The sequence below is a fragment of the Plasmodium gonderi genome, assembly GCF_002157705.1.
Source record: "Plasmodium gonderi DNA, contig: Chr14, whole genome shotgun sequence".
Classification (NCBI taxonomy): Eukaryota; Apicomplexa; class Aconoidasida; order Haemosporida; family Plasmodiidae; genus Plasmodium; species Plasmodium gonderi.
Window position 1 is genome coordinate 3075167 of NW_021628939.1, and position 24620 is coordinate 3099786.

The 24620-nt window shown below is 30.7% G+C and overlaps 4 protein-coding genes across 4 annotated transcripts; all 4 read right to left on the reverse strand.

The window, feature by feature from the left end:
* Positions 1–220: 220 nt before the first annotated feature.
* On the reverse strand, positions 221–2879 carry PGO_146570 (hypothetical protein, conserved; the record flags this gene model as incomplete). Its single annotated transcript, XM_028690647.1, has 3 exons — positions 221–255; positions 546–2385; positions 2595–2879. 3 exons carry the CDS (start codon positions 2877–2879, stop codon positions 221–223), a joined length of 2160 nt encoding a protein of 719 aa, XP_028546448.1.
* A 2874-nt stretch (positions 2880–5753) lies between these two features.
* PGO_146580 (hypothetical protein, conserved) lies at positions 5754–8336 on the reverse strand (the record flags this gene model as incomplete). The annotated part of the gene is made up of 1 exon (XM_028690648.1): positions 5754–8336. The coding sequence occupies one exon, from the start codon at positions 8334–8336 to the stop codon at positions 5754–5756; it is 2583 nt and encodes an 860-aa protein (XP_028546449.1).
* A 4222-nt stretch (positions 8337–12558) lies between these two features.
* PGO_146590 (unspecified product) lies at positions 12559–13026 on the reverse strand (the record flags this gene model as incomplete). The annotated part of the gene is made up of 1 exon (XM_028690649.1): positions 12559–13026. The coding sequence occupies one exon, from the start codon at positions 13024–13026 to the stop codon at positions 12559–12561; it is 468 nt and encodes a 155-aa protein (XP_028546450.1).
* Positions 13027–13952: 926 nt separating this feature from the next.
* Positions 13953–22837, reverse strand: PGO_146600 (THO complex subunit 2; the record flags this gene model as incomplete). The annotated part of the gene is made up of 4 exons (XM_028690650.1): positions 13953–14089; positions 14503–14634; positions 14809–14888; positions 14997–22837. The coding sequence occupies 4 exons, from the start codon at positions 22835–22837 to the stop codon at positions 13953–13955; spliced, it is 8190 nt and encodes a 2729-aa protein (XP_028546451.1).
* Between the last annotated feature and the right edge of the window lie 1783 nt (positions 22838–24620).

The window sequence follows — 24620 nt, forward strand, 5'->3', positions numbered from 1 at the left end:
TTTTTTCTTATATAAGAGTGGTAGAGGATTTAGTGGTGGCATTCACATTTTGTACATTTTATATAGATCTTTTGCATTTGTTTAAACTTTAAAATTCTCAATCTGTACTCCACTTCTCTATCCCATCTGTATTTTATTTTTTGTTTTATTTTTTCCCCGCTGCATGGAAATCTGTAGACGAGAAAATTGTGTCACACTGCTTCGCACCCTGCATGATCAGTTAATCGGCTTGCTTGTAGTTCCACCAATCTGATTCTGGATGTGAGGTAAAAAGAGTTAACAAATGAGAAAACGAGGAAAGGTATAAAAGAATTTGCAAATAAAAATAAATTTGGATTTATAGTTATGCAATGATTGAATATACGTATACATGTATGTCCCAATCGACGTGAATAAGGTATTTTTTTTTTTTTTTTGTTTTATCCCCATTTGAGGTATGTGTCAAATCTGTATATGTGTAAACATGTATGTATTTTTTTTTTTATATACACATGTACGTATTTAAAGTTTTTTTTTTTTTTTTTTTTTTTTTTTGGGTGGAAAACCTATGCTATCTTCATCTGTGTTATCGTCCGAATCATTTATGTGAATTAATGTTGGTGGTATTCCTCGAACGGTTAGAGGTAAATGCGTAAAATGAAAATTTTTATTTTTTATGAACTTATATTTTTTGTCTCTTATCAATGTCGTAAATGCTTGAAGTATAGTTTCAGTTAATCCCTGAGAATAGGAGGAAATATCTAAAAATTCTAATGGACAATAAGGGGTGTTCAATGAATTTATAATGGATGATATTCCTTCGCTATTTATATTACAACCTGTCAGATTTAAATATTTTAATCCCTTAAAACAGTTGATAGAAAATGAATTATAAGAATTATAAAAATGATCATTTTTTTTATATATTAAATTTCTTCTTTTTTCTTGCAAATATAAAATTTTGGACGTTTCGCTAGCTCTATTAAAATTTGTTACACCAATACATGAAAAGAAATCATTCTCATCGTTATGTCGACTAGCAATTAAATCTTTTACTTCTTGTATCCTTTGTATATCATTATTTTTTAATTTCATCTTTTTTGATTTCTTTTCCTGCATAGAGATTGATTTATGAATGCAAGTAAAACTGCTTTGAACATTACTTTCGTCAGATTTGAACGTGGATTTTTGTGAGTTTATTTCATTAAATTCTTCGCGCGTATGGTAGCAATCTTTATCAATTTCAGACACATCGTCTGACTTGTCAAGCTTGAAGATATTGTCTTGATCATACATCCCCTTTTTCTTCTGTCTTACACATTCTGTTGCACATTCAGTGTAATCTGATACATGTCCCTTTGTTTTGCAATGTGTAAATAACATGGGTGGTGAAGAATTTCTATGAATCTGCTGAACTTTCAAATAAGTTGATTCTTCTATAAATTTTGATTGCTTAACCAATGCATCAGCAATGTAGATACATGTCAAATTGGTGATAAGATTTTGTGATAGGGATATTTCTGAAATGTTTAAGTTCGTTGATAAGGTATGATAGCAGAAATGCTTGATATTTTCATCTGTTATTTTATTTTTTGAAAGATTTATAATTTTCAATGTTTTGTTATCTTTTAATGATTCGCTTAAGCAGTTTATATCCGATATATCATTATTTGAAAAATCAATGGCTGTAATATTATTTTTTTCATTTCTTAGAAAATCACAAAAAAATTTTAAACCACAATCATTAATTTTATTGTTTGAAAATGTTAATATAGACAAATTATGGGATTTATTCAATTGATTAATTAAATGCATAAAAATTTCATTTCCGTTTTTGTATTTATGGATGTTATTTTTCCAAAAACATATGCTTGATAAATGTAATTCTTTTAAATTAAGTTGTGCATCAAATAAAGTTTTTATGTGTTGTGGAAATAATGTGGATGTGATGTTATTTTCAGAAATGTTTAAATTTTCTACATATGTACAATTTTTAAAAAAATTTGATAAATTGTTGCAATTAATTTTTCCATTTTTTATGTTTAATTTGATTATTCTGTTCTTATCATTCTTAATTACTTGACCTAATTTTAGCAAAACACTGGGGCCTAAAAAATTGTCTGACAAATCCAGTTCGCGCATATATTTGTGCGAATTGGTTTGTCCACTTTTGGGTGTATTTTTTACCTGACTGTTCATGTAAAATTTGTCCCCTAATTTGTTATCATCCTGTGTACCCTTTTGGTTGCATCCTTGAGAATTTTCTTTTTTCGGGGTCAAATTAAGGGGGAAAAATTCCTCTACAATTTCTATTGCCCCATCTGATTTGATCATGTTATTAGACAGGTTTATGGAGGTCAAATGGGGAAGGTACTTTAAGCATTTTGCCAGGGTTTTCACGCTGTCCTTTTGGAAAAAAAAAAAAAAAAAAAAAAAAAGTAGCGATGGTGTGGTAGGTAATGTGTAATATGTATCTGCAGGGGCGTAATAATTCTCTTTTATCAACTCGTCCAAGTCAAGCTGAAAATTTCTTTTGAATATTTTTCAGAGGTATTTATTCTTCTACATTGTAGGGAGTATTTCGATGAATTCGGTTAAGAACATTTTTTTCTAACATTGTTCAAGTCATTGTTTGACAAATTAAGAGTAACTAAATTCCTGCTTCTCAATATGCAGGGGATAAGGATTGACATACCCCAAGGAGTGATTTTTAAGCTTCCAAGTTGTATTTCTTTAACAAGATTTAAATTCGTTCTGTCGCCATTTATTTTTTTTTCATCATATTGTTCATCAGGTTTATAAGTATTCATATTTGACACAAAGTCTGCAATGTCATCTTCGTTTATTATTGGGTTCGAGGAGTATATGACACTGTCTCTTAGTTTTATTTTATGTGACATGGTAATTCTATGCATGTTTTTCGGGGCAGTACAGATGAATAGGGAGATAGTGATATGGAGATAGTGATATGGAGATAGTGATATGGAGATAGTGATATGGAGATAGTGATATGGAGATAGTGATATGGAGATAGTGATATGGAGATAGTGGTATAGAGATAGTGATATGGAGATAGTGGTATAGAGATAGTGGTAGAGACTGAGTTAAAAAGAAAGGAAATAAATAATCAGTGTACTCTTAAGTGTCTGTTAAACGAGCAGAAATTACGCACAATTGTGTGCATCGAGGATATATATTGAAGTAACTAAAATGAGTACGAGCAATGTCTCGTGTTTTCGGTGCAGCCCAGGACACATGAAAAAGGGCACGCAGTTGTTGTGTCAGGTAATTTATGTGCAGATATCATATGAAAAAAAGAGAAAAATAAATTAAAAAAAATATTATTAGAATTGTTCACAGTATATTTATTTTTGTGTAAATCGATTTATCAGTAACAATACGTGCAGGTATAACAATCGTTCGTTTGATTGTTTGATTGTTCGATTGTTTGATTGTTCGAATGTTTGATTGTTTGATTGTTTGATTGTTCGAATGTTTGATTGTTTGATTGTTTGATTGTTCGAATGTTTGATTGTTCGAATGTTTGATTGTTCGAATGTTTGATTGCTGATTTTTTTTTAATGGAATTTATTACATCCTTTTTTGTGTCCTTAAAAAGAATAAGAAAAGAAAAAAGCATATTTCCTGAAATTATTTTCTTATTTAAGCACTGTGTATGGTTTCGTGAAGCGTTACGTATATAGCTGAAGTTGTAAAGACGTTGTACTGGAATTTTTAAATTAATGTGCGAACATGATACGATAAAAAAAAAAAAAAAAAAAAAAAAAAAAAAAAAAAAAAAAAAATCTTTTTGAAAAAAAAAAAAAAAAAAAAAAAAAAGAAGTAAATAAAAAAAAATAAAAATATTAAAAAAACATAGAAAATTATAACTTGATACAAAAAAAAAAAAAAAAAAAAAAAAAAAAAAAAAAAAAAACCATAAGTCTCTTTGGAAAAGTGGTTACTAACAATTCAGATAAAAAATTAGGAAAAAGACTGAAAGATTTATTTCTCTTCATTTCCTTACATTTCATTTTTTTTTTTTTTTTTTTTTGTACCTTTTGTGCTTTCTGTGTGTGTAGAGAGATGACAAGGTGAGTAAAAACTTAGTAAGAGGATATATGAGTCTGTCTCATCAAATTAATGTTACCTGGGTCATGTATTAAACATTTGATTATGTAATTAAATATTTGGAAACTTACCTCCCTAGTAGCGCCCACTCTAGTTTTTCACTTATGTATGCATAATTGTTATTGACATTCTTGAATGTATCCCTAGTATAGAAGGCGAGATAAGTTTATGGCTTTTTTTTTTTTCAAAAATAAAGTGTTATAAATTTCACATATATAATGAAAGCGTCTGTCCTGACAGTACTGCAGTGACAAAATGTTTTTACAGAAGAACGTTGTTCATGGTTGCACAGAAGTGTGTTATACTTCACTAGAATTAACAAATGTTCTATTTAAAAAAAAAAAAAAAAAAAGTTGAAAAAGAGGAAATACGTGTTTTTTGATTATTTTTCATTTAAAAATTGGAAAAGGAGAACAGTGGGAAGATGGGGAAAAAAGACATTCCATATCCGGTTACAGCTGGCAGCAAGGTGGAAAATGCATCATGTACAGCTCCTAATTGGGTGTAGAACTCAGAAAAAAAATGGAAGCGCAACTTTAAAGCATACATATATATATATATATTTGAACTTAAAAAAAAGGGAATTGTAAAAAGGTCATATAATGCACATGCACCAAATGGCACAAACGGGTACACACAGAGTGTGTTTTGTTTTATTTTTTATTATAGACAAATGAAACAACACAACATAACACATATGTTGTAGTGAAACATAACACCGACAAAGAGTCGAATCCACCACAACTATGTAACGGCAGACACACGTAAGGGAGATAAAATTAAAAAAAAAAAAAAGGGAATAAAAAAAGGCAAGGTTTAGTGAATATTTATAAGAACTCACACAAAATAGAAAAGATACAGTCTAATATGCAAACAAAAGTGAAGGAAAATTAACTTTAAAATGTAATTGTAACGTAGGTGCTCACGAAAAATATGCACAGGGAAATGTGTGTGTGCACACTTATTGGTTTGTATGGATCCATATATGCATATCATGTATGTATATATAGGCGCAGAAGCAGACACTAAAAACGGGGGATAGATAGATCATTCTATCAGGGTACAAAAGATCTTTAAAAAAAAAAAAGAAAAGAAAAAAGCAGTCATAATGGCTAGCAAAAAAAAAAAATAGCTAGCAAAAAAAAAAACAAAAATTACTAATAAAAAAATTAATCTGCAATGGATACAACACTTGTGGACAGAAAAGGAAATAAAAAAAAAAGAAAAAAGAAAAATATTCTTAAAAAGCATTAAGGCACATACCTAATCACGGCATGAGCAGAAATGGAAACAATTGCTGAGAAATCGTATGCACATGCATGTTGTGTGTGTGTGTGTGCGTAAATGTGAAGACGTTTTGGGACAAACAGACGGTGGTGACTTTCCATTTTGCAGAGGTGTGAAGAGGAGTCAAAATTTGGAAAAAATACAAAAAATTCGTTTTGCATCTTTAGAAATGGAGGATTACATGCATGCACAGGTAGAGGGGCATCGTACATGTATGCACATACACGCATACATGCATACATACATACATGCATACAGACATACAGACATACTTACATACATGCATAAAGACATACAAGCAAGTGTCTCGTTTGCTTCACAAAGTGGGAATGGGCTGTGTGGATGAGCGGGCCGGGCTACTTGTCCAAGTTCAGAATGGTATCCCTAATGTTGTAATTCTTCGAAAGGGTCCTGTAAAAATTCGACACAGAATTGTTGATATTGGAAAAGGAGATATTTACATTAGAGGCGTACTCTTTGGACAATGGTGAGAAGACATTGTCTTCCTTGTGGCTATAACTGCTATTTTTATTACTTTGTATATTGTTTGAAAATTCCTCATTCTGTTTATTTCTATACATATAATTATTTTCGTGCTTTATGAAATGGCTGATTCTGTTATCACTTCGAGAAGAACAAGTGGAAGGGACATAACTAATTTGACATGCGTTTAAATAGTAAGGTATAATATTTCCAGCGCTATTCATGTTGTTGTAGTTGTTTATAGACGACCCAGTGTCTATACTGTCATTGGCATTGACATAACTGTTGTTGCTGCATTGGCCGCTGAGTCCGTTTTGACAGTTTTGACAATTTTGACAGTTTTGACAATTTTGACAATTTTGACAGTTTTGACAGTTTTGACAATTTTGACAGTTTTGACAGTTTTGACAGTTTTGACAGCTCTGGCAGCTATCATTCGGCCTCTCCTCTACATTGGTGGTGCTGTTCGATGTACCATCATTCTTGTTGCAAAGGATGCTAAGATTGCTACCTTGGTTATTGGGATTACTAAGGTTTCCAGTACTGCTGATGAGACTGTCGGTACTTCCATTGTGGGTACTGAGATTATTGTTTACAGTAGTGCTTCTCAAAGAAGGGAGTACAGTGGATGACTGGTTTCTATGGGAGGTGGTGCAATTCGAAAGACTTAGTGTATTATGAGTGATAATATTGTTAAACACATTAACAGCACTAGAATTGGTTAAATTTGCTTCAATGTGCTTATTATTGATAGCATTTAATTTTCTGTCATATAGATTTGCATATTTTATTTTAAAATTATTATTAGAATTGTTGTTATATATTGGTATAAAGTTGGAGAAGTTTAAATTATTGGTTCCTCCTTGTTCCACTAATGATTTATTCCTTAACAATTTGTTGCATAAAGCTTGGGCAGAATGAACTACTTTGGACACTTTTTCTATATTTACCTCAGAATGGTCTATAATATAATTACCTTTTGATGCTTTTATTAAAGCTTTTTGCATCCAAGAAATGTATTTGATTAGTTCTATTATCATTGTAATAATTTCATCTGGATTTTCCATGTCAGTTTCACTTGAGCAGTTATTATTGTTCATTGTAGGATTTTGATTATTGCTTGTTCTGCACATTTCACTGGTGTTAATGTGATAACTATTTTTTAAAAAAGAGTTGATACTATTGATATTTTTGGAGTTATATGAACGTATCCGTTGCTGTTGCTGTTGGTTCGCATATGTGTCTTTCAAAGATGTGTTACTCGTGATGATGTTTGATCCTGCACTGCGCGTGTCAACAATTTGGTTTGGGCATCCTTTGCTTGTCTTTTTTGTGTTATTCTGGCTTTTTATGTTATTTCGATTTTGTGCGTTATTTCGATTTTGCGCATTATCTCGGTTTTGTGCATTATTTCCATTTTCTGTGTTATTTCCATTTTTTGTACTATTTCCATTTTCTGTGTTATTTCCATTTTTTGTACTATTTCCATTTTTTGTGCTATTTCCATTTTTTGTGCTATTTCCATTTTTTGTGCTATTTCCATTTTTTGTGCTATTTCCATTTTTTGTGCTATTTCCATTTTTTGTGTTATTTCCAATTTTCGCTCTATTTCCATTCTTTTCATTACTTCCATTATTTTCAGCACCGGGCATGCATGGGTTTTCTCTGTTATTGTTGTATCCCATGCTATTGATCTCTCCTGCATTGGGCTCCTCCTTGTCAGGTGCTTCAGTTGGTAGTCTGTTTGGTGATCCATTTTGAATTTCATCCTCTGGTGCAATTCTGTTGTTAAGAGAAAATGTGGCGGAGCACCTGGAAGTACATGTCGCAGGAGTGGTAGTAGACGTGACATCACAAAAAGAAGATGTTATTTTTTTCCTGCCTGTGAACATAGGATCAGATGTCATAAGAGAAACATTTTCACCTTTGACAATGCTCATCCTCTTTGTATTATTTGTTTTGTTAATTAGATTTTTAGGTTTGACTCTACATGTATCACATCTTACTTTCCGTAAAAAACCCTCTATTGAAAATTTGGTAGCTTTTCTTTTTTTGTGACAAATTTTGCAAGTCATTTCAATTTCATCAGCAACTCTTAAGGCCTCTGCTTTAGATGATGTAACAGCAACTACTGTAGTTTTAAGCATAATAAGAGAATCTGATAGATTATTTTCATTTCCAGAGAAAAAAGCATGAATTTTTTTAATCTCTCCTTTCAAATTATATATTTTGAATACATCACCAAATAACATATATGAATTCTGTGTGACATAATATTGTTTCGTTTTCACTACAACTGCTCTGTAGTTAACAAAATATACTGAGTCTATTTGATTTGACATCACTGATGGGGGTTGTATGAATCTCATAAGTGTTGTATTGTCATTTTTTTCAGTGAAATATTTCTCATACTTATCTTCGTCTGACGTGGTTTGTTCGTCTTTGGTTCTTTTCATTTTTAATGCATCAGTCATTAATACGTGATGTGGTTTAAGAGGGATCAGCAGCAGATGACAGGATGAGAGGAAATATTTGAAGGGACGAGAATTGTGAATAATCGGAAGGGTAAAATTTTTGCATGTAACTGAAAAGAATATCAAACAAGGATCAATTGTTGCAAGGTGAAAAATTTGACATAAAGGATATGCGATGATATAATGAATATAAAAATAGGCACATATGAATTCTATATGGTATGTGTTTTTGTATGAGAGGGGATAACTAGGACATTTGATTAAGTGACTCCTTTTTGCTTGACACAACTTCACATCGGGTAGAGTCACATCACTTCACCTTACTTGGTTTATTTTTATTTATTCGTTAAATAAGACTTGTGAGTGTATGGAATAGGATGGTTTTCTGTTTATTTATTTTTTTTTATTTTTACGAAAAGTGCACCATTCTGTTGTATTATCTATATGTATACCTGACAAAGAAAATGAACAAATTCTCTTGACGTGGCCAAATATGATGTACTCTACACATACATTTATATACTTGAGAAAATTTTTTATTCAAATGGGTAAGGTGTTAAAGGGGGATTTCTACATGAGCTTTTTTTTTTTTTTAGACAATATTTCCACCGTTGTTCAAAGAGACAATGCAGTATGTTTTCCCGTCTGTCGTGTGCATATATTCGCTTTATAGACAGGCACGATTATATAAATTGTAAAAAGAGAAAAAAAAAATAATAAAATAATAATAATATATATATATATATATATATATATATATATACATATATATATACATATGGGCGTCCCATTAAAAAGTATAACAAACTACATTATAAGGACATTCATCATATGTAAAATATCTCCAGGAATAGAAGCTTTGACAAAAAAAAAAAAAAAAATAAAGTATCAAGGGAGATGCACAGGAATATGTATAGCCCCCATGCACTATTTTATAGGAGCGTACATATGTACACATATAATTGGATACACATAGATTATTCCGATTTCTTTTATATGTGTATGTTTTCATGTGTACATAGGCTTAGTGGGATGTAAGTGCTTATATTAGTATGCGTATGTGAACATATGCACACGTGCATGTATATATATTTTTTGTTATACCATTGTTGCATATTTCCTTTGAGACATTTTGTTATATATGCGTATATATATATATATATATATATATATGACAAAAAAAAAAAAAAAAAAAAAATGGACTAAGTTGGGGGTAAAAACATAAGTGAAAAGAAAAAAAATTAACGTCAAATTTTGGCTAACGTAAGGACAGGAATTTTTTGAGTTTGTGTGAGATGACACGATGGGGTACAGCTTAACATGAGGTTGTCGGATGGTACATATGAAATATTGAAAAAGGAAGAGACACACCAGATATACAAGGAAAAAGAGAAAAAGAATTAGAGTGATGTGTGGCCATGAAATATGTACATCCTTTCACGTATTTGTATGTACATATATATATATATATATATATATATATATATATATATATATATATATGCCTTTGCATGTGCATATATAAATTTGTACACACGGTGGTATGTTAGTACTCACGAAAAAAGTATCAATCGCACCATGTAGGAAGTTATAGCAAAATAGTAACGAGATTAATCATTAAGGCAGTGCATAAATGCACATAAGTTTGTACGTGCATAAAATTCAATGAAAGTATGTGCTTCTTCATCTATCAGTTAAGTTCTAAGAAATTCCGTTAACCTTTTTTTTTTTTTTTTTTTTTGTGTGTGTGTATAATTTATTTTGAAAACCTAAACATTACGATATATTTACGAGTTTATAAAAATTGTTGACAAATATTTTAATAAATATTTTGAGTAATATTTATAAATGGTATATTTATTTTGTGATTCGAGCGATAGATTTGTGCGATAGATTTGTGCGACAGATTTGTGCGACAGATTTGTGCGACAGATTTGTGCGACAGATTTGTGCCACGGGTTCGAGTGGTAGATTCGTGCGACGGGTTCGAACGATGAGTTCGTGTGAGAATGCATTCGTGCTGTGAATTCGTCTGATGAACTCGTGAGGCATCTTCGGGAGGAAATAATGTGCATTAGATTTATTCAGTAGAAGTGTCGAATTTGTGCAAGTTTCCCCCGCATGCACATATATATATATATATTCATTAGGGATCAGCATAAGTCCAGAAAAAATTTACGACGTGTACTTTTCCTATTTTTATTTTATACTTCTGGGAAACGACACGTTTCTCAAAACGAACGGATACATTTTATTTAGTGCATTTGATTATTTATTATTTTGGGGTGCATGCTGAGTTTCATTGAAGCATCGATATTTCGAATTTTTGCTTATTCGAAAAAAAAAAGGGGGAAAATGAAGAGTAGAAGAGGAGTAGAAGAGGAGTAGAAGAGGAGTAGAAGAGGAGTAGAAGAGGAGTAGAAGAGGAGTAGAAGAGGAGTAGAAGAGGAGTAGAAGAGGAGTAGAAGAGGAGTAGAAGAAGAATAGAAGAGCAAAAGGACTTCCTATTTTTTTCTTAGTGGAGCATATTATATCATGTGTCTCACAGGATATAAACGGAATCGATTGGTAAAAAAAAAAAAAAAAAATAAAAAGGAATAAAAAAAAAAAAAAAAAAAATAGGTGCACGAAAGTGTTGTGTAATTTGGCTTATCCAAATTTATTGCCCTTTTATTTCACCAATCCGTGTCTCATAGGGATGAGCGTTTATTTATTAACATATTTATTTTATTCAGTGTATTATTTATTTGTTCCGTTCATATGTTTTGTTCATTTGTTTTGTTCATTTGTTTTGTTCATTTGTTTTGTTCATTTGTTTTGTTCATTTGTTTTGTTCATTTGTTTTGTTCATTTGTTTTGTTCATTTGTTTTGTTCATTTGTTTTGTTTTGTTTTTTTTTTTTTTTTTTTTTTTTTTTTTTTTTTTTTTTTTTTTTTTTTTTTTTTTTTTTTTTTTTTTTTTTTTTTTTTTTTTTTTTTTTTTTTTTTTTTTTTTTTTTTTTTTTTTTTTTTTTTTTTTTTTTTTTTTTTTTTTTTTGGGAGTGCGCAAAAATAGTTGCATGCGATTCTGTTGCAAGCACGTCCGACTGTTTATGTAAATCTATTTTATGAATTTGTGAAAATAAAAAAAAAAGTTGAGCTGTCGATTTCTTAAACCAGAATATTTTAAAAAAGTGTTATATATGCCATAAATAGTCGAATCATCCAAAAAGTGAGGTAATGGTTTCATAAAACAAATTTACACAATGTTGACATTTACCAATAAAGATCACACTTTGTTAACCATATTATTTCTATTTTTGTGAAAAAAAAAAAAAAAAGAAGAAGCTAAAATAACATGTAAAATGAACTCTCCCATTTTTGTATTCCTTTTCAAGAATTTTTTTTTTTTCTTTTTTTAAATTAAATCAGATAAAAACGGTGTCGTCAAGCAATTGATGTTTTTTTTTTTTTTTTTTTTTTTTTTTTTTTTTCATCAAGTATGATAAAATATATGGATGGTATCTTCATCACTTAAGGGGGTTTGAAATGCAGATGTATTTTCCATTTTGCACACTTTTTTTACATACTTTTCTAATTAGTGTGACCATTATAAATGTGAGATCACCTCGATTATGGTTGCTAAAAAAAAAAAAAAAAAAAAAAAAAAAAACATTCGTTTAATTCTCTCTCCCCACCAATTTGTAAATACCGAGTCGGACTTGTACTTGGAGATTGGATTTTATTTCAAAAGTGGCATCAAATATAATTGAACGAAGAAAATAAAGAGGGGAAACGTGAGAAATTTGTGAACTCAAAAAATTTGCTATAAACTGAGAGGATAATTCAGGATTTGTGTTACCATATAATATTAAGCCACTTTTTCTCATTTTGACAATTTTTTTTTTTTTTTTTTTTTTATGAACAGGATTAACAATGGGTTAAAAAAAAAAAAAAGAAGCCACGCTTAAGAGTTGCAAAAAACTGCAAAGCAGTTTTAAAAAGTATGAACTTCAAAAAATGCAATTTAAAAAATTCTACACATTGACATGTAACTTTAAATAGAAAAGGAGAGAAACATAACAAATAAGTTTGTAAACACGGGAATATATATATATATATATATATATATATATATATATATATATATATACATCCAAATGTGTAAGAAATGAGAATAAAAAAAGAAAAAAAAAAAGACTCTGCTTGTCCTTCTCTACCACATGTTATCTACGGGAAAAGCTGTTTGAATTTCTGTTTGTTTTCATTTGATTATGATGCATATTTGAAAAGAGTTTGTTTGGTGTGACATCATGCATGGGTGGAGGAATATAAGGGTGCATACCAATAAAATTTTGAGGCATGGTATAATTTATATTTTCATTATTTATAGCACGATTATCCATTCTTGGTTTTTTGTTAATCATATTTTTTTCATTCATATGAACTATTGTACTGGGTGGTGGAGCTGGATACAGATTAGAATTGTTTTGCATATTATTAAAAGCATCTCGTCGTTTATTTACATTATCATTATTTATGCTTATGCAATTTGGATTTCTTGATGGAGGTGGTATAATACTGAGAGAGGAGTTGGGATTATGAGTGGTTGAGGGGAAAAAAAAAAAAAAAAATAGTAGAACGTTGGTGATGTGTGTAAGCTTTTTGGAGAAGTGAGTGCAGTTTAAGTACATGCACGTATACATTTACTTATACATTTAGGTGTATATGCACGTGTACATGCACGTGTACATGCGAAGATATGCATTTATGCCTCGTCAAACACACAACACATTATGTAAAACATCAAACATGGTGCAGCTGCGCCTTCATGTATAATACATATTCAGGTGTAATGAAATGTTTTCCCCCGAATTTATAAAGTTCATATCGAGATGTTACGCATATAATTATCATACTACAAACGTTTCTCTACTTGAAATGAAGGAAAAAAAAAAAAACAAGCTTCTATTCTATATACATATGTATATATATATATATATATGCACAAGTCTTGCGTACGCGTTTGATAGCATGCTAATTTTGGTGTCTAAATTATACTAAATTTTTTTTTTTCTTTTTTAATAATTTGGGGTTTATATCGTTTTGAATTTTGTTCATAATTTATTACACCAAATAAGTAAAGAAAAGAGAAAAAAAAAAAAAAAAAAAAATATTATATATGCTTCTATTCTTTCTTGATATTACAAGCACGTAAATATTTTTTTTTTTTTTTTTTTTTTTTTTTCTAAATCTTTATCTTGTTAAACGCAGATGCTCACACGTGTAACCGTATGGCTCTTCACAAGCATGTATGTGTATATATATATATATACATATATACATATATACATATATACATATATACATATATACATACATACATATATACATACATACATACATATATACATACATACATGCACAGCTATATATAAATAGCTTGTCGTGTTAAGCCATCAGATGTGTGGGGGGTGGCAAGTTCTGATATGGTCAAATACACTTGATATGTGACATTAAATGAGGCATAAATGCATAATCTTATATGCACATGGCATATACATGCATATGCATATATATATGAATACATATACACATATTTTCATGGACAAAATATACGTTAGAAAAATCTGAATTTTCTTTTAATATAGTACTTATTTGGATCCTGCGGTGGAGGAATTTGATTGTTAAATGGATTATCTTTCATGTATGGCTTCGGTGGAATGTTCATAGAATTGTGTACAACTGGGTATATATCTGCATTCAGAAAAAGGTAAAAAAAAAAAAAAAAAAAAAAAAAAAAAAACATATTCAATGTTGTTGTTAATCTGTTTTCATTATGACAATCAAACAGATATGCCATGTAATGAAATATACGTACAGTAGATGAGTGAAACACAAAATGTATGAAAAGAATGTTAGAAGATATATATAAGGCGCACAATTGGGATATTTTTCACAACATGGGAAAACGAAATGTTCTTTTTTCTTCAATTCATATTTTTTTGAAGCATTCATTTTGGACATTTGTTACAGTATGCTCACTTAAATATGTAAACAAATATTAACACATGGCAATTTAATTGAATAAAAACTGTGCATTTTTTTTTTTTTTTTTCTTTTATTTTTTTTAAGGGGAGACTTGGGGTAGTTGGTGGAGGTGGTCTTACTTGGATTATACATATTTTTCGTTATGGGCACAAATGTCGGGTTCGAGTTCATATGAATTGGAGTAGATGTGTTAAATGGATTCATCGTGACGTTTACATCTGTGTTATGGGTTGATGTTGCATTTGTCATACCTGCAAAGGGTAAGAAAATGGAAGGAAGCAAATTGGTATACATGTGAGCAGTAAAAAAAAAAAAAAAAAAAAAAAAAAAAGCGATATAACATATATGCTATGCGGGAATAATACGATAGAAAAGGTAGAAAAAAAAAAAAAAAAAAAAAAAAAAGAATGCATTTATTTTTTTACCGCTTGGTTTGGATGAGTTAATCTTGTTTTCTTGAGATTTCATTTCGGACCCTTCTGTTTTCTCCTTCTCGGATGCTTTACTGCATTGGAGGGGAAAGGAGGCAATGTGTAGGGACAGTGTGTAGGGAAAATGTGTAGGGAAAATGTGTAGGGGCAGCATGTTGGATGCTGATTTGGGGAGGCCGTACCGATTTCTCTCCATGATGGTCTTCAAACTGTTGACTGAAATTGCAATGTCTTTCCAGCCTCTGTTTTGAGCAAATGTGTTTAAATTTTGGAGATACTTTTTTATGGAATTTTTAATTTTGCTTGAATATGGAAAGGAATTCAACAAACGAAATAAGAAAATGACAACCGATTTTGAATTAATCCATGACTTTTGATAGTTATTATTTTCGAAAAGTAAGGAGACGAGAAGCTTTTCCCACTTGGTAACTTTTTCAAGAATACAAGAATGTTCAATTGTGATTTTGGATTCGAAATTTAGAGTATCGCTAAAGCATGGATTTTCTTCTGAAATATTTTTGAAGTATTTGGAATCATCACATAATTGATAGATGTAAATAAAAAGTTCATTAAAAAATATTCCTATATTTAGAGCCTCCTTTTCTGTACATGCATTTATAAGTGGCATTAACATTTTTATACATACATAAACTAATAAACAGAAATTAAATAGTGGCGTACGAAATTCAAGTAACATTTGTATAAATTTTGAACAAAATAGAGAATCTTTTTCGCTATTTAATATTCTGGGTGCAATTAAACATTTAACAAAAGCTGTAAAGGTTGTAAGATCGATTTCTTGTGGGTTTACCCAATGTTCAACTACATGAGATAAATATTTTTTTATCTTTTCTGTATGTGTTATATGATATTCATATTCTTTATTCATACTTATTCTTTTGAAACGTAATTTTTTAATTTTTTTATGAATCCATTTGTAATCTTCATTTTTTTTATTTTCTTCATGGTATTTTTCCAACTTTTTTATAAACAAATCATATTTATCTATCACTTTTATGTATTGCTTATGTGGAACGTAAATATCTGTGATACTAAGTCTCCAATAAGTTAGGTAAAAGTTCATGTTAATACCGTTTAAATTTTCAATACTTAGGTACCTTTCTATTATGGGGGTCATTATTTGTTTCCATTTTTCTTGATTACACTGATTAAATGTTGGTTCATCATATCCCGATAAGTTGCATTGTTCTTCTATTTCACATTTTTGTTCCCAATCGATTGGTTCCTTGTTATCACTGATTCTTTCATTTAAACTTTCTTTACATGTTTTTTTGTCTGTGTCTTTTCTACACTTTCTTGCGTTATCCGGATGAGCATGTGAGTGTACATGTCCTTCGCTCGTTGTATGTTCACGTTCACGAAAGCATGAGTTGTCTTCAATCTTATCAGATGAGATGTTATTACTTCTGACGTTTTTTTCATTCAATTTCATTTCATATAAAGATGAGTAAACTGTTTGTTGATTCATTACTGTGTCTTTGTCATGAAAGAAAGGAAATGCAAATCTGATAATGTGAAATGATTGTGAAATGTCAAAAAAAGAAAATATGTTAATTATGCTTGGGATGTAGGTGAAATAAAGATACGGCTCCGAATTGGTTTGTAGGAAATCAATAAATTGCAAAAGAACTGCATCTATTTTGTCTATTAGAGATGATAAATTTCTTAAGTTATTGGTATTACTATCAAATAGATATTCATATTTTAATTTCGATAAAATGAATAAAAACAAATATACTACATTTGGATTCGATAAAATTTCTGTCGCATTTTCTATACATAATTTTTGTAATTTCTCATCTTCTATTTCGGCTTTTTCTATATGTTCATATTCTATATTATTCATTTTAAAATTGAAATTTTCTTCTAAAATCATAATTTCTTTTTTTAATAATTTAAATCCACATTGTGCGTTCAGTTGATCTTCATTAAGTTCTTGTACATCTACAGATGCGTTTGTTCCACCATAAATTTCGACAAGTTTCTGAATATAATCTATATCAAATATGTATCCAGACATAACATCTGGATATTTTTTATTCCTCGCCGTTAGTATTCTCACTTTCAATTCACCACGATGTTTGTTGCACCTCTCGCAGTTGCACTGGGAGGTGCACTGACCTCTGAACTGGCCGCTGAACCCGTTTACGTCTTTGCAACTTGGTTTTTCCTGGACGGGCTTAGTGCCAACATCCTGTAACATCTCATGGTTTTGTTCATTTTTGCTACACACTCCGATGTATTCATTTCTCTCTGTTTGATAAAATTCTCCCTCTTCATTCGACCGGGTGTGATTAACAAGGTTCATGGGAAGAGAATCCACCATATGTAATGTACACTTGTTTCTATTTCTAAGGAAGAGTTCATCTGATATGTGGAGTTCAGAAAATATTCTCTTAACTATTGAAATAATAAGTGGATAAAAATCTGTAAAAGGATGTTTTGACAAAAATTTTGCACTGACTAGAGATAGATTAATCAATTTCTTGGGTTTAAAAATAGAATCATCAAATAAATCTGAATTGTTGAAACTGTACTGTTTACTTAACTGATAATTGTGAACATTTAATAATTGTTGTCTTTCCACAATTTTGAACAGGAATATATCACTAGAAAAGCTATGAATATTTTTAATCGATTCTGAAAGTGTTATAATCATATTGTTATCAAATAATTCACATTGTTGCAAAATAACATCTGCTGTGATGAAAGGGTTTCTGTTTATCACTCTTGTCAATTGACTTAACATGTTTTGCACTTTACTATTATATCTATCTTTTAATATGTCAGATGTTATTCTTTTTATAATTTTTCTCAATTTGTTTTTTACAAGTTCAAAATTGATATTTGATAAAAATATTGCTGTTTTGGCATATGGAACAATTGGCAATTTTGAATCACGACAGAAAGGAGGATTTTCTGCAGAGGGGTAGTTGTCCCCTTTACTTCTGCTGCATGGAGGGAGCTTCTTATGTTGTGCTGTTTCTTTCTCCTCCCCTTTATTATTACTACTGTTATTACTATTGTTATCCTTATTTCTGTCATTATTGTTATCCTTATTTCTGTCATTATTGTTATCCTTATTTCTGTCATTATTGTTATCCTTATTTCTGTCATTATTGTTATCCTTATTTCTATCATTATTGCTATCATTATTGTTATTTTTTTTTGCCCCTTCTTCTACTTTTTTCCCTTCTTCTACTTCACCTTCTGCTTTGTTGCTGGTTTCACCTCCAAGTTCAGAACACATTTTTACCTTCGAAATGCTCCTCTTGTATTTCTCTATCTTGCTGTAAAACTTCATGTATATTTTGTATCTTCTAGACACTGGAATGAGACGAAATACATTCCATATATCATCATTTAAACTGTTAGAATTACCACGGCTGTTGCTAGGATTAGAATTATTTCCTGTCACAGATCCCTCCCCATCATCATTGATTGGACACAAGAAAAAAAATTTTATGAACAGTTTATCAAAATTGTTGTGAAAATTTTTTCCTTGACTTATCTTCCTTTTCACGTACACTTTGATTATGTTTAATAATCTTCGAACTAATGATTTGTACAAATATCCAAAATATCCCAAAAATTTTATGTATTCCAATATTCTGTCGAAAAAATCGTCTTCTGTTTTTATTTTCTTCATATAATTGTTGGATCTGTTGCATGAGAAATAGTTCAAGAATGTATCAAAGTTTATTTTTGCATTCACAGTAGTATCGAGATTCGGGTTCTGACTAGCAATATTACATTGCATATGGTTTTCTTTGTCCTGCATGATTCCATTAGACATGGGTTCTATTGGTACATTGGTCTCTTCGGGTATGATTCCAGATGTGTCACAATTTCTCTTTACCTCATGATGTAGAGAAATCGTGTGGATTCTTTGGTTTGACGATCCCTTTCTTTCCTTATTCATAAATCCTTCTGATGTATAATTTGATTCGTCTTGGGATGAGACAACAGATGAATCTTCAGATTCTGGAGCTCTACAGCATAATAAAAGTTGCTTTATCATGAAATTTGGGATGCTGTTCCTATAGTAACATTTCATCTGATTGGAGTTAAATTTTATTTTCTTATTAACTGTTTTTGTATTCTTTTGTAAAAGCTTGTTATGGTAACTGTTTCCATTTTGTGAGTTCGTTGGTTTCTTCGATTTGTTCATATTGTAATAGCTCCATTTTAAGAGTTGCTTTATTTTTTTTTTCTTGTTTTGAATTTTCTTCTCGTTCTTAAACAACTTTTGCATGTGTCTCTTATTTCTATTTATAACTTTAATGCACTGATAGCTACACAGCTTCTTCGTGTTCATGTTGATGCTACAGAAGAAACATGGCCCATTTTCCATCTTGTTTGTCTCGTCTTCTGTTTTATCCACTTTTTTCGACCGCCCCACCTTATTCGTTTTTTCCTCTTCTTCTTTTTCTTCTTCTTCCTCCTCATTTTCTTCTTCTTCTTCTTCTTCTTCTTCTTCTTCTTCTTCTTCCTCTTCTGCTCCCTCCAGTACTGCATCACCATCGTTTAATTTCCTCATCTTGCATCTATTAGAACCAACTACTGATTTTCCATTAAGTTGGATTTTCTGATCGAGGTTACGTGCACGACCTTTAGGTAAGTATGCCCTTTCGAAGGAAGATATGACATAAGATAAAAGTCTCGAAATTGATAAACAGACATAGTAGTTAAGGAATGGGTTACACTGATACGTGGACAAATGATCTAATATAGTACGAACATAATTCCATGCATTTAAATTAATTAAAGATGAAAGGAATAAAAATTTTGGATTTCTCATGAAAAAAATTCGTCCTAAACGAAAAAAATAGTTATCTTCCTGAAGAAATAAATAATTATACGAATTCGTGTAAGTCAGATATTTTGAATTGGTTATTTCATTCCTTATTTTTATTTCTCTTTCTATGTAATTTTTAACAAAATTTTCCCCATTATTCAATTTGTTGTGGATCATATCAAAGAGGTAAAATTCGATTGCTTCTTTATTCTGTAGATCTGCAATTTGTTCATGTTGTTTTTTTATATCGGTATTTTTGTTATTCAGGAGATAGTGCACCACAAGGTCTTGGACATGATCGGGGTTTGCTTCTTCTAGGATTTTTTCTAGATTGCACATTGAAAAAAAGTTGAAAATGTGGTATGTGCTACAAGAGGTAGATGTATTAAATGTGTTTATACCTTTGGAGCTTTTACCCGATTTTGATGAGGATCCATCAACGAGACTGCTGAATCTGGCAGTGCTGCACATGTGCTGAGTAAGGCTATTCTCATTGTTTGCATTCCACAAATTTATAATGTTACAGTTTTTTTCATTGTGATAGAAATCTCCTTTTTGAGCAATATCATCTGAGGTGTTGTTGTTGTTCCATGGATTGTTATTATTACTACTACTATTATTATTATTACTACTACTACTATTATTATTATTATTACCATTTGTAGTATTATTATTACTATTACTATTTGTAGTTTGGTCTACAGCACCAGTGCTGCACCGTGTGGTTTTATCACCCGTTTTATTCTTCTGATTGTACCTGCGGACTTTATTATACAAGGTATATAATTTAGTTATATTCATGGGAATGTAATAGAAGAAAAAAGGAGTTAACCTATCAGATGTAGAATTTTCATAATCGATGCAGAATTTATGATATAACTGTTTAAATGTTATTTGAAATAATTCATCATTTGGAAGTAAGTGTTCATAAAAAGTGTTAAAGTTAAGTAGGTCATTTAAAATGAGAATAGAACACATTTTAAAATAATTTGATGTGAAGAAATTATTGGTATTAAGAAAAAAGTGATCATACGATTTTGTTTTGTTAGTAACACCTTTTTCTGAATCTTCCTCATCTCTATTGAGTACCTTTAACTTTTGTAATTCTTTTTCTTCCATTTCTTTAATGTAATTATTTTTCATTTTTAATTCGAGAAGTATAATATCAGTAATTATTTCTTTTGTGTATAAAAAAAACAACGGAAGTAGCTGTTTTGGATTATCTACATTCTGTTCATAAAAAAAAAGAAAAATTGACAATATTCTTCTTGGACATAAATTATGAAGTCCTGCAATTGTAAAAATCTGGTTTTTTAGTTTTATTAAATCGGTGCAATAGTAGCACTTCAGGTGTCGTTTCCACATTTTTTTTATGTTTGCATTGTATTTTTTCTTCCATTTGTGGTGTGTGAGATTAACTGACATTTCTGGCGCTTCTGACATTTCTGGCGCTTCTGACATTTTTGGCGCTTCTGACATTTTTGGCGCTTCTAGCACTTTTAACCTTTCTGACGTTTGTGCAAATTCGGAACGATTTTTCTGTTCTGAGGAATGCAAAACAGACAGTGAAGAATAGCAATTCAGTGGATTAACAGTCTGCATTTCAAAATTGTAATTCTTCCTGTCTTGACAAGATGGACTAAGTGAATTTGTTTTACTTCTACTTCCCACTCGTTTGTCAAATTCCCTTTTATTTTTGTATTTATATTTTAAAAACAACTTTAAAATAGTTTTTTTTTTTTTTTTTTTATTTTTTAACAAACCATTTTTCTCTTTGTTCATAAGTTCATATGATGGATGGAGGTTTTTTCCCTCTGAAGAGAAAAAATTCTCAAGAAGAAAAATAATTTTTGAATATCCATTTATATTTTCTCTTAATAAGTTGTATACCGATATGCTGTACATATTTTTTGTTCGCATTTTAGTAATGAGTTTGTTTAGATCTTTATTGAATATACTTAATTTATCGAAATTCTTACATTCAATGTATGTTGTTGCTTCTTTATATGTTATTACACTTTTTGCTTCAAGCGCTTTGATGCAATTGGCAATGGTGTCTTTATATTTACCATACGCCATGCAGTTCTGTTCTTTCATAGGTTCTAGTATCTCGATTAGATAATGCAGACTGTTCAGAATCAGTTCCTTAATATGTCTCGAAAAGGTGTTCTTGAAAAGCAGATTTCTTGCGTTTGTCTCTTCAGCAGCTGAGCCAGCATCTCCCTCCTTATGGGAAATGTCCTCTTCATGCTCATCCCTATGGGAAGTGTCCTCTCCATGCTCATCCCTATGGGAAGTGTCCTCTCCATGCTCATCCCTATGGAAAGTGTCCTCTCCATGCTCATCCCTATGGGAAGTGTCCTCTCCATGCTCATCCCTATGGGAAGTGTCCTCTCCATGCTCATCCCTATGGAAAGTGTCCTCTGCATGCCCACCTTTATCTCCCTTCGCATCATCACCCTTCTGATTGTGGCTGTCTCTCTTCGCCTCATCCTTCTGAAGAATGAATTCTAATAATCTTTCAAAATTCTCCCTGTGAAGTTCAGACAACTCTAGGGCAATAAAATTGACCCCGCTTTCCACCGTTATGGCTCCTTTTAAGATGCACATAAAAAAGTCAAAGTAAAAGAGACATAAACTATTTTTCATTTTTTCAAAGTAATAATTTATCAACGTGGAACTGCTAACTTTGTTCACAATGTGCATACATTGAGTGTTCCTAATGTTGCATGCATTTTCTGTGTTTTCATTTCCAATGCTGTAAAAAATTGAATCTTTTTGAATTTTTACTTGATTTCTTCTAAACGATTCTACGTAAGTTTTTCTGTACACGTTCAGGTAATTTTTGCATTTAATTTCATCAATCAATTTGTTGAACATACCTTTCATGTCACACTGCTCTTTTAGGGGAATTTTAAATTGCACATCATTTGCAGTTAAAAATTTTAAATCTTCATCTACTTTTATGAATTCATTTTTATTTTCTTCAGTTTGATAACTAACAATAGACCTCAATGATGTGGTGCATTGATTATGATTTTGTATGTAAGATGCATCCTTTGATTTTTTCCCTCTATTCTTACCATCTTGATTATGCCCAGTTGGAGTAATATTATTAGAGTAAACTATATTATCTTCTTCCTTGCATATTTCTTTCTCTCTATCTTCTTTATAGAAACGTCGTTCTATTTGGATTCCCATCATTCAATCCTTTCTTATCTCTATCTTCCTTATTTTGGCTAGTCAGAGGTGGAAGAGAATTTTCATCCTTTGGTTCTTCTTCCAATGAGTTCTGTCGTACATCAACAATTCCATTTTCTTTTTCGATTAATATATCATGTTGATAATTTTTCACTTTTTCTAATATGGCTAAAAGGTTCCTTTCATATGTTCGTTTCACGTCTGAAAATTTATTTGCAATGTCATTTTCACTGAATTCATTTAGCAAATATATTTGGTGAGAGAACAAGTAATTTAAGTTATTCATTTAAAGATGTAAAATGTGATAGCACAATGTGGAATGCCAAGGAGAGTGAAATGGAGAGAGAAGAAGATGAAAAAAAAAAAAAAAAAAGAAGAATTAACACATGCGTGGGAAAAATAAATGCTGTAAAAGTACATGACCATGTCAAAGAGAACTTCTAACAATATGGTGGTATATTTCAAAATGGATAAAAAAAAAAAAAAAAAAAAAAAAGAAACTGCTACATTACACAGTTAAGAATATAGGATCTGTTTTCATGTAACATATATTATTATGCCTCGATTTTGTTCATGCGTATTTGGTGTAGTGGTATTATTATGCATTCCTAGCCGATTTCAAAATGGGGTGATGAATAAAAAAAAAAAAAAAAAGGGGATGTGAAGAAGTAAAAACCAATTAATCGAAAAATAAAAATATAAACAATGGAAAATGGATGGCGAAAGAAGCGAAAATGAAAGTTACAAACAGAAAAGGGAAAAGTGAGAAAAAATTAAAACCAATTATCATTTATGCTCACGTGGGGGAAGCATACAATATTTGTCGTTCGTTTAAAAGAAAAAAAAAAAAGTTGCAAGTTGGAGCTGGAAATCAGAATTGCAAGTCCGAATTGCAAGTCGGAAGTTGTGTATTTTTTTGTGCGTGTTTTTTTTTTTTTTTTTACTCCCTGCAATTTTTTTATTTTTGCAAGCGCGCGTATAGTACAGAAAATAGAGGTGCACTTGTAGGCCAGTTGACATGAAAATATGATGCATTGTATATTCATGCTAATATGTTAATCTCTTACAATGTAAATTTATCATATATTTGGGAGATTGCATATTGGCTACATTTATTTATCATCTCCCCCACCCTCGCTCCACGTCATGTTTCTACTAATTCGTGCACATGCACTTGTGAACGTTCCTCAGTAAATGTGCTGGCAAACTTGGCAGTAAATATGCTGGCAAACTTGGCAGTAAATATGCTGGCAAACTTGGCAGTAAATATGCTTGCAAACATAGTAGTAAATATACTTGCGTATGTATATGCATGAGAACATACCTGTTGAAGTGGGGGAGTACTACTTAAATTAAGGCACACAAAATACGTACACTGTTTGATGTGGAAAAAAAAAAAAAAAAAATGAAGGGAAGAGGTAGAAATGGGGATGCAAAAGTTCTAACAGGTGGTTGGAAAAAAGGAAAAAAAAAAAAAAAATACATACATACATATGCATGTACATGTACATATATATACGTACACATATTGGCGTAGGAAAACTTCAAGCATGAAGACGGCTTTTACCCTTTCCTCCTTCCACATGATTATGTTTCGTTTGATTCTGTTCTGGACACGCGTGGAGTTACATATGCTTGTCAGGGATGCTCAGTCTGTACTTGTACATATGTACATGCATATCTGATTATTCGTGTGCACCCTGAACCCTGCTGTAACCCCCATTTTTACTTTTTTTTTTTTTTTACATCATTTGAGAAACACATTCCATGGTATTTTAATTCCTGA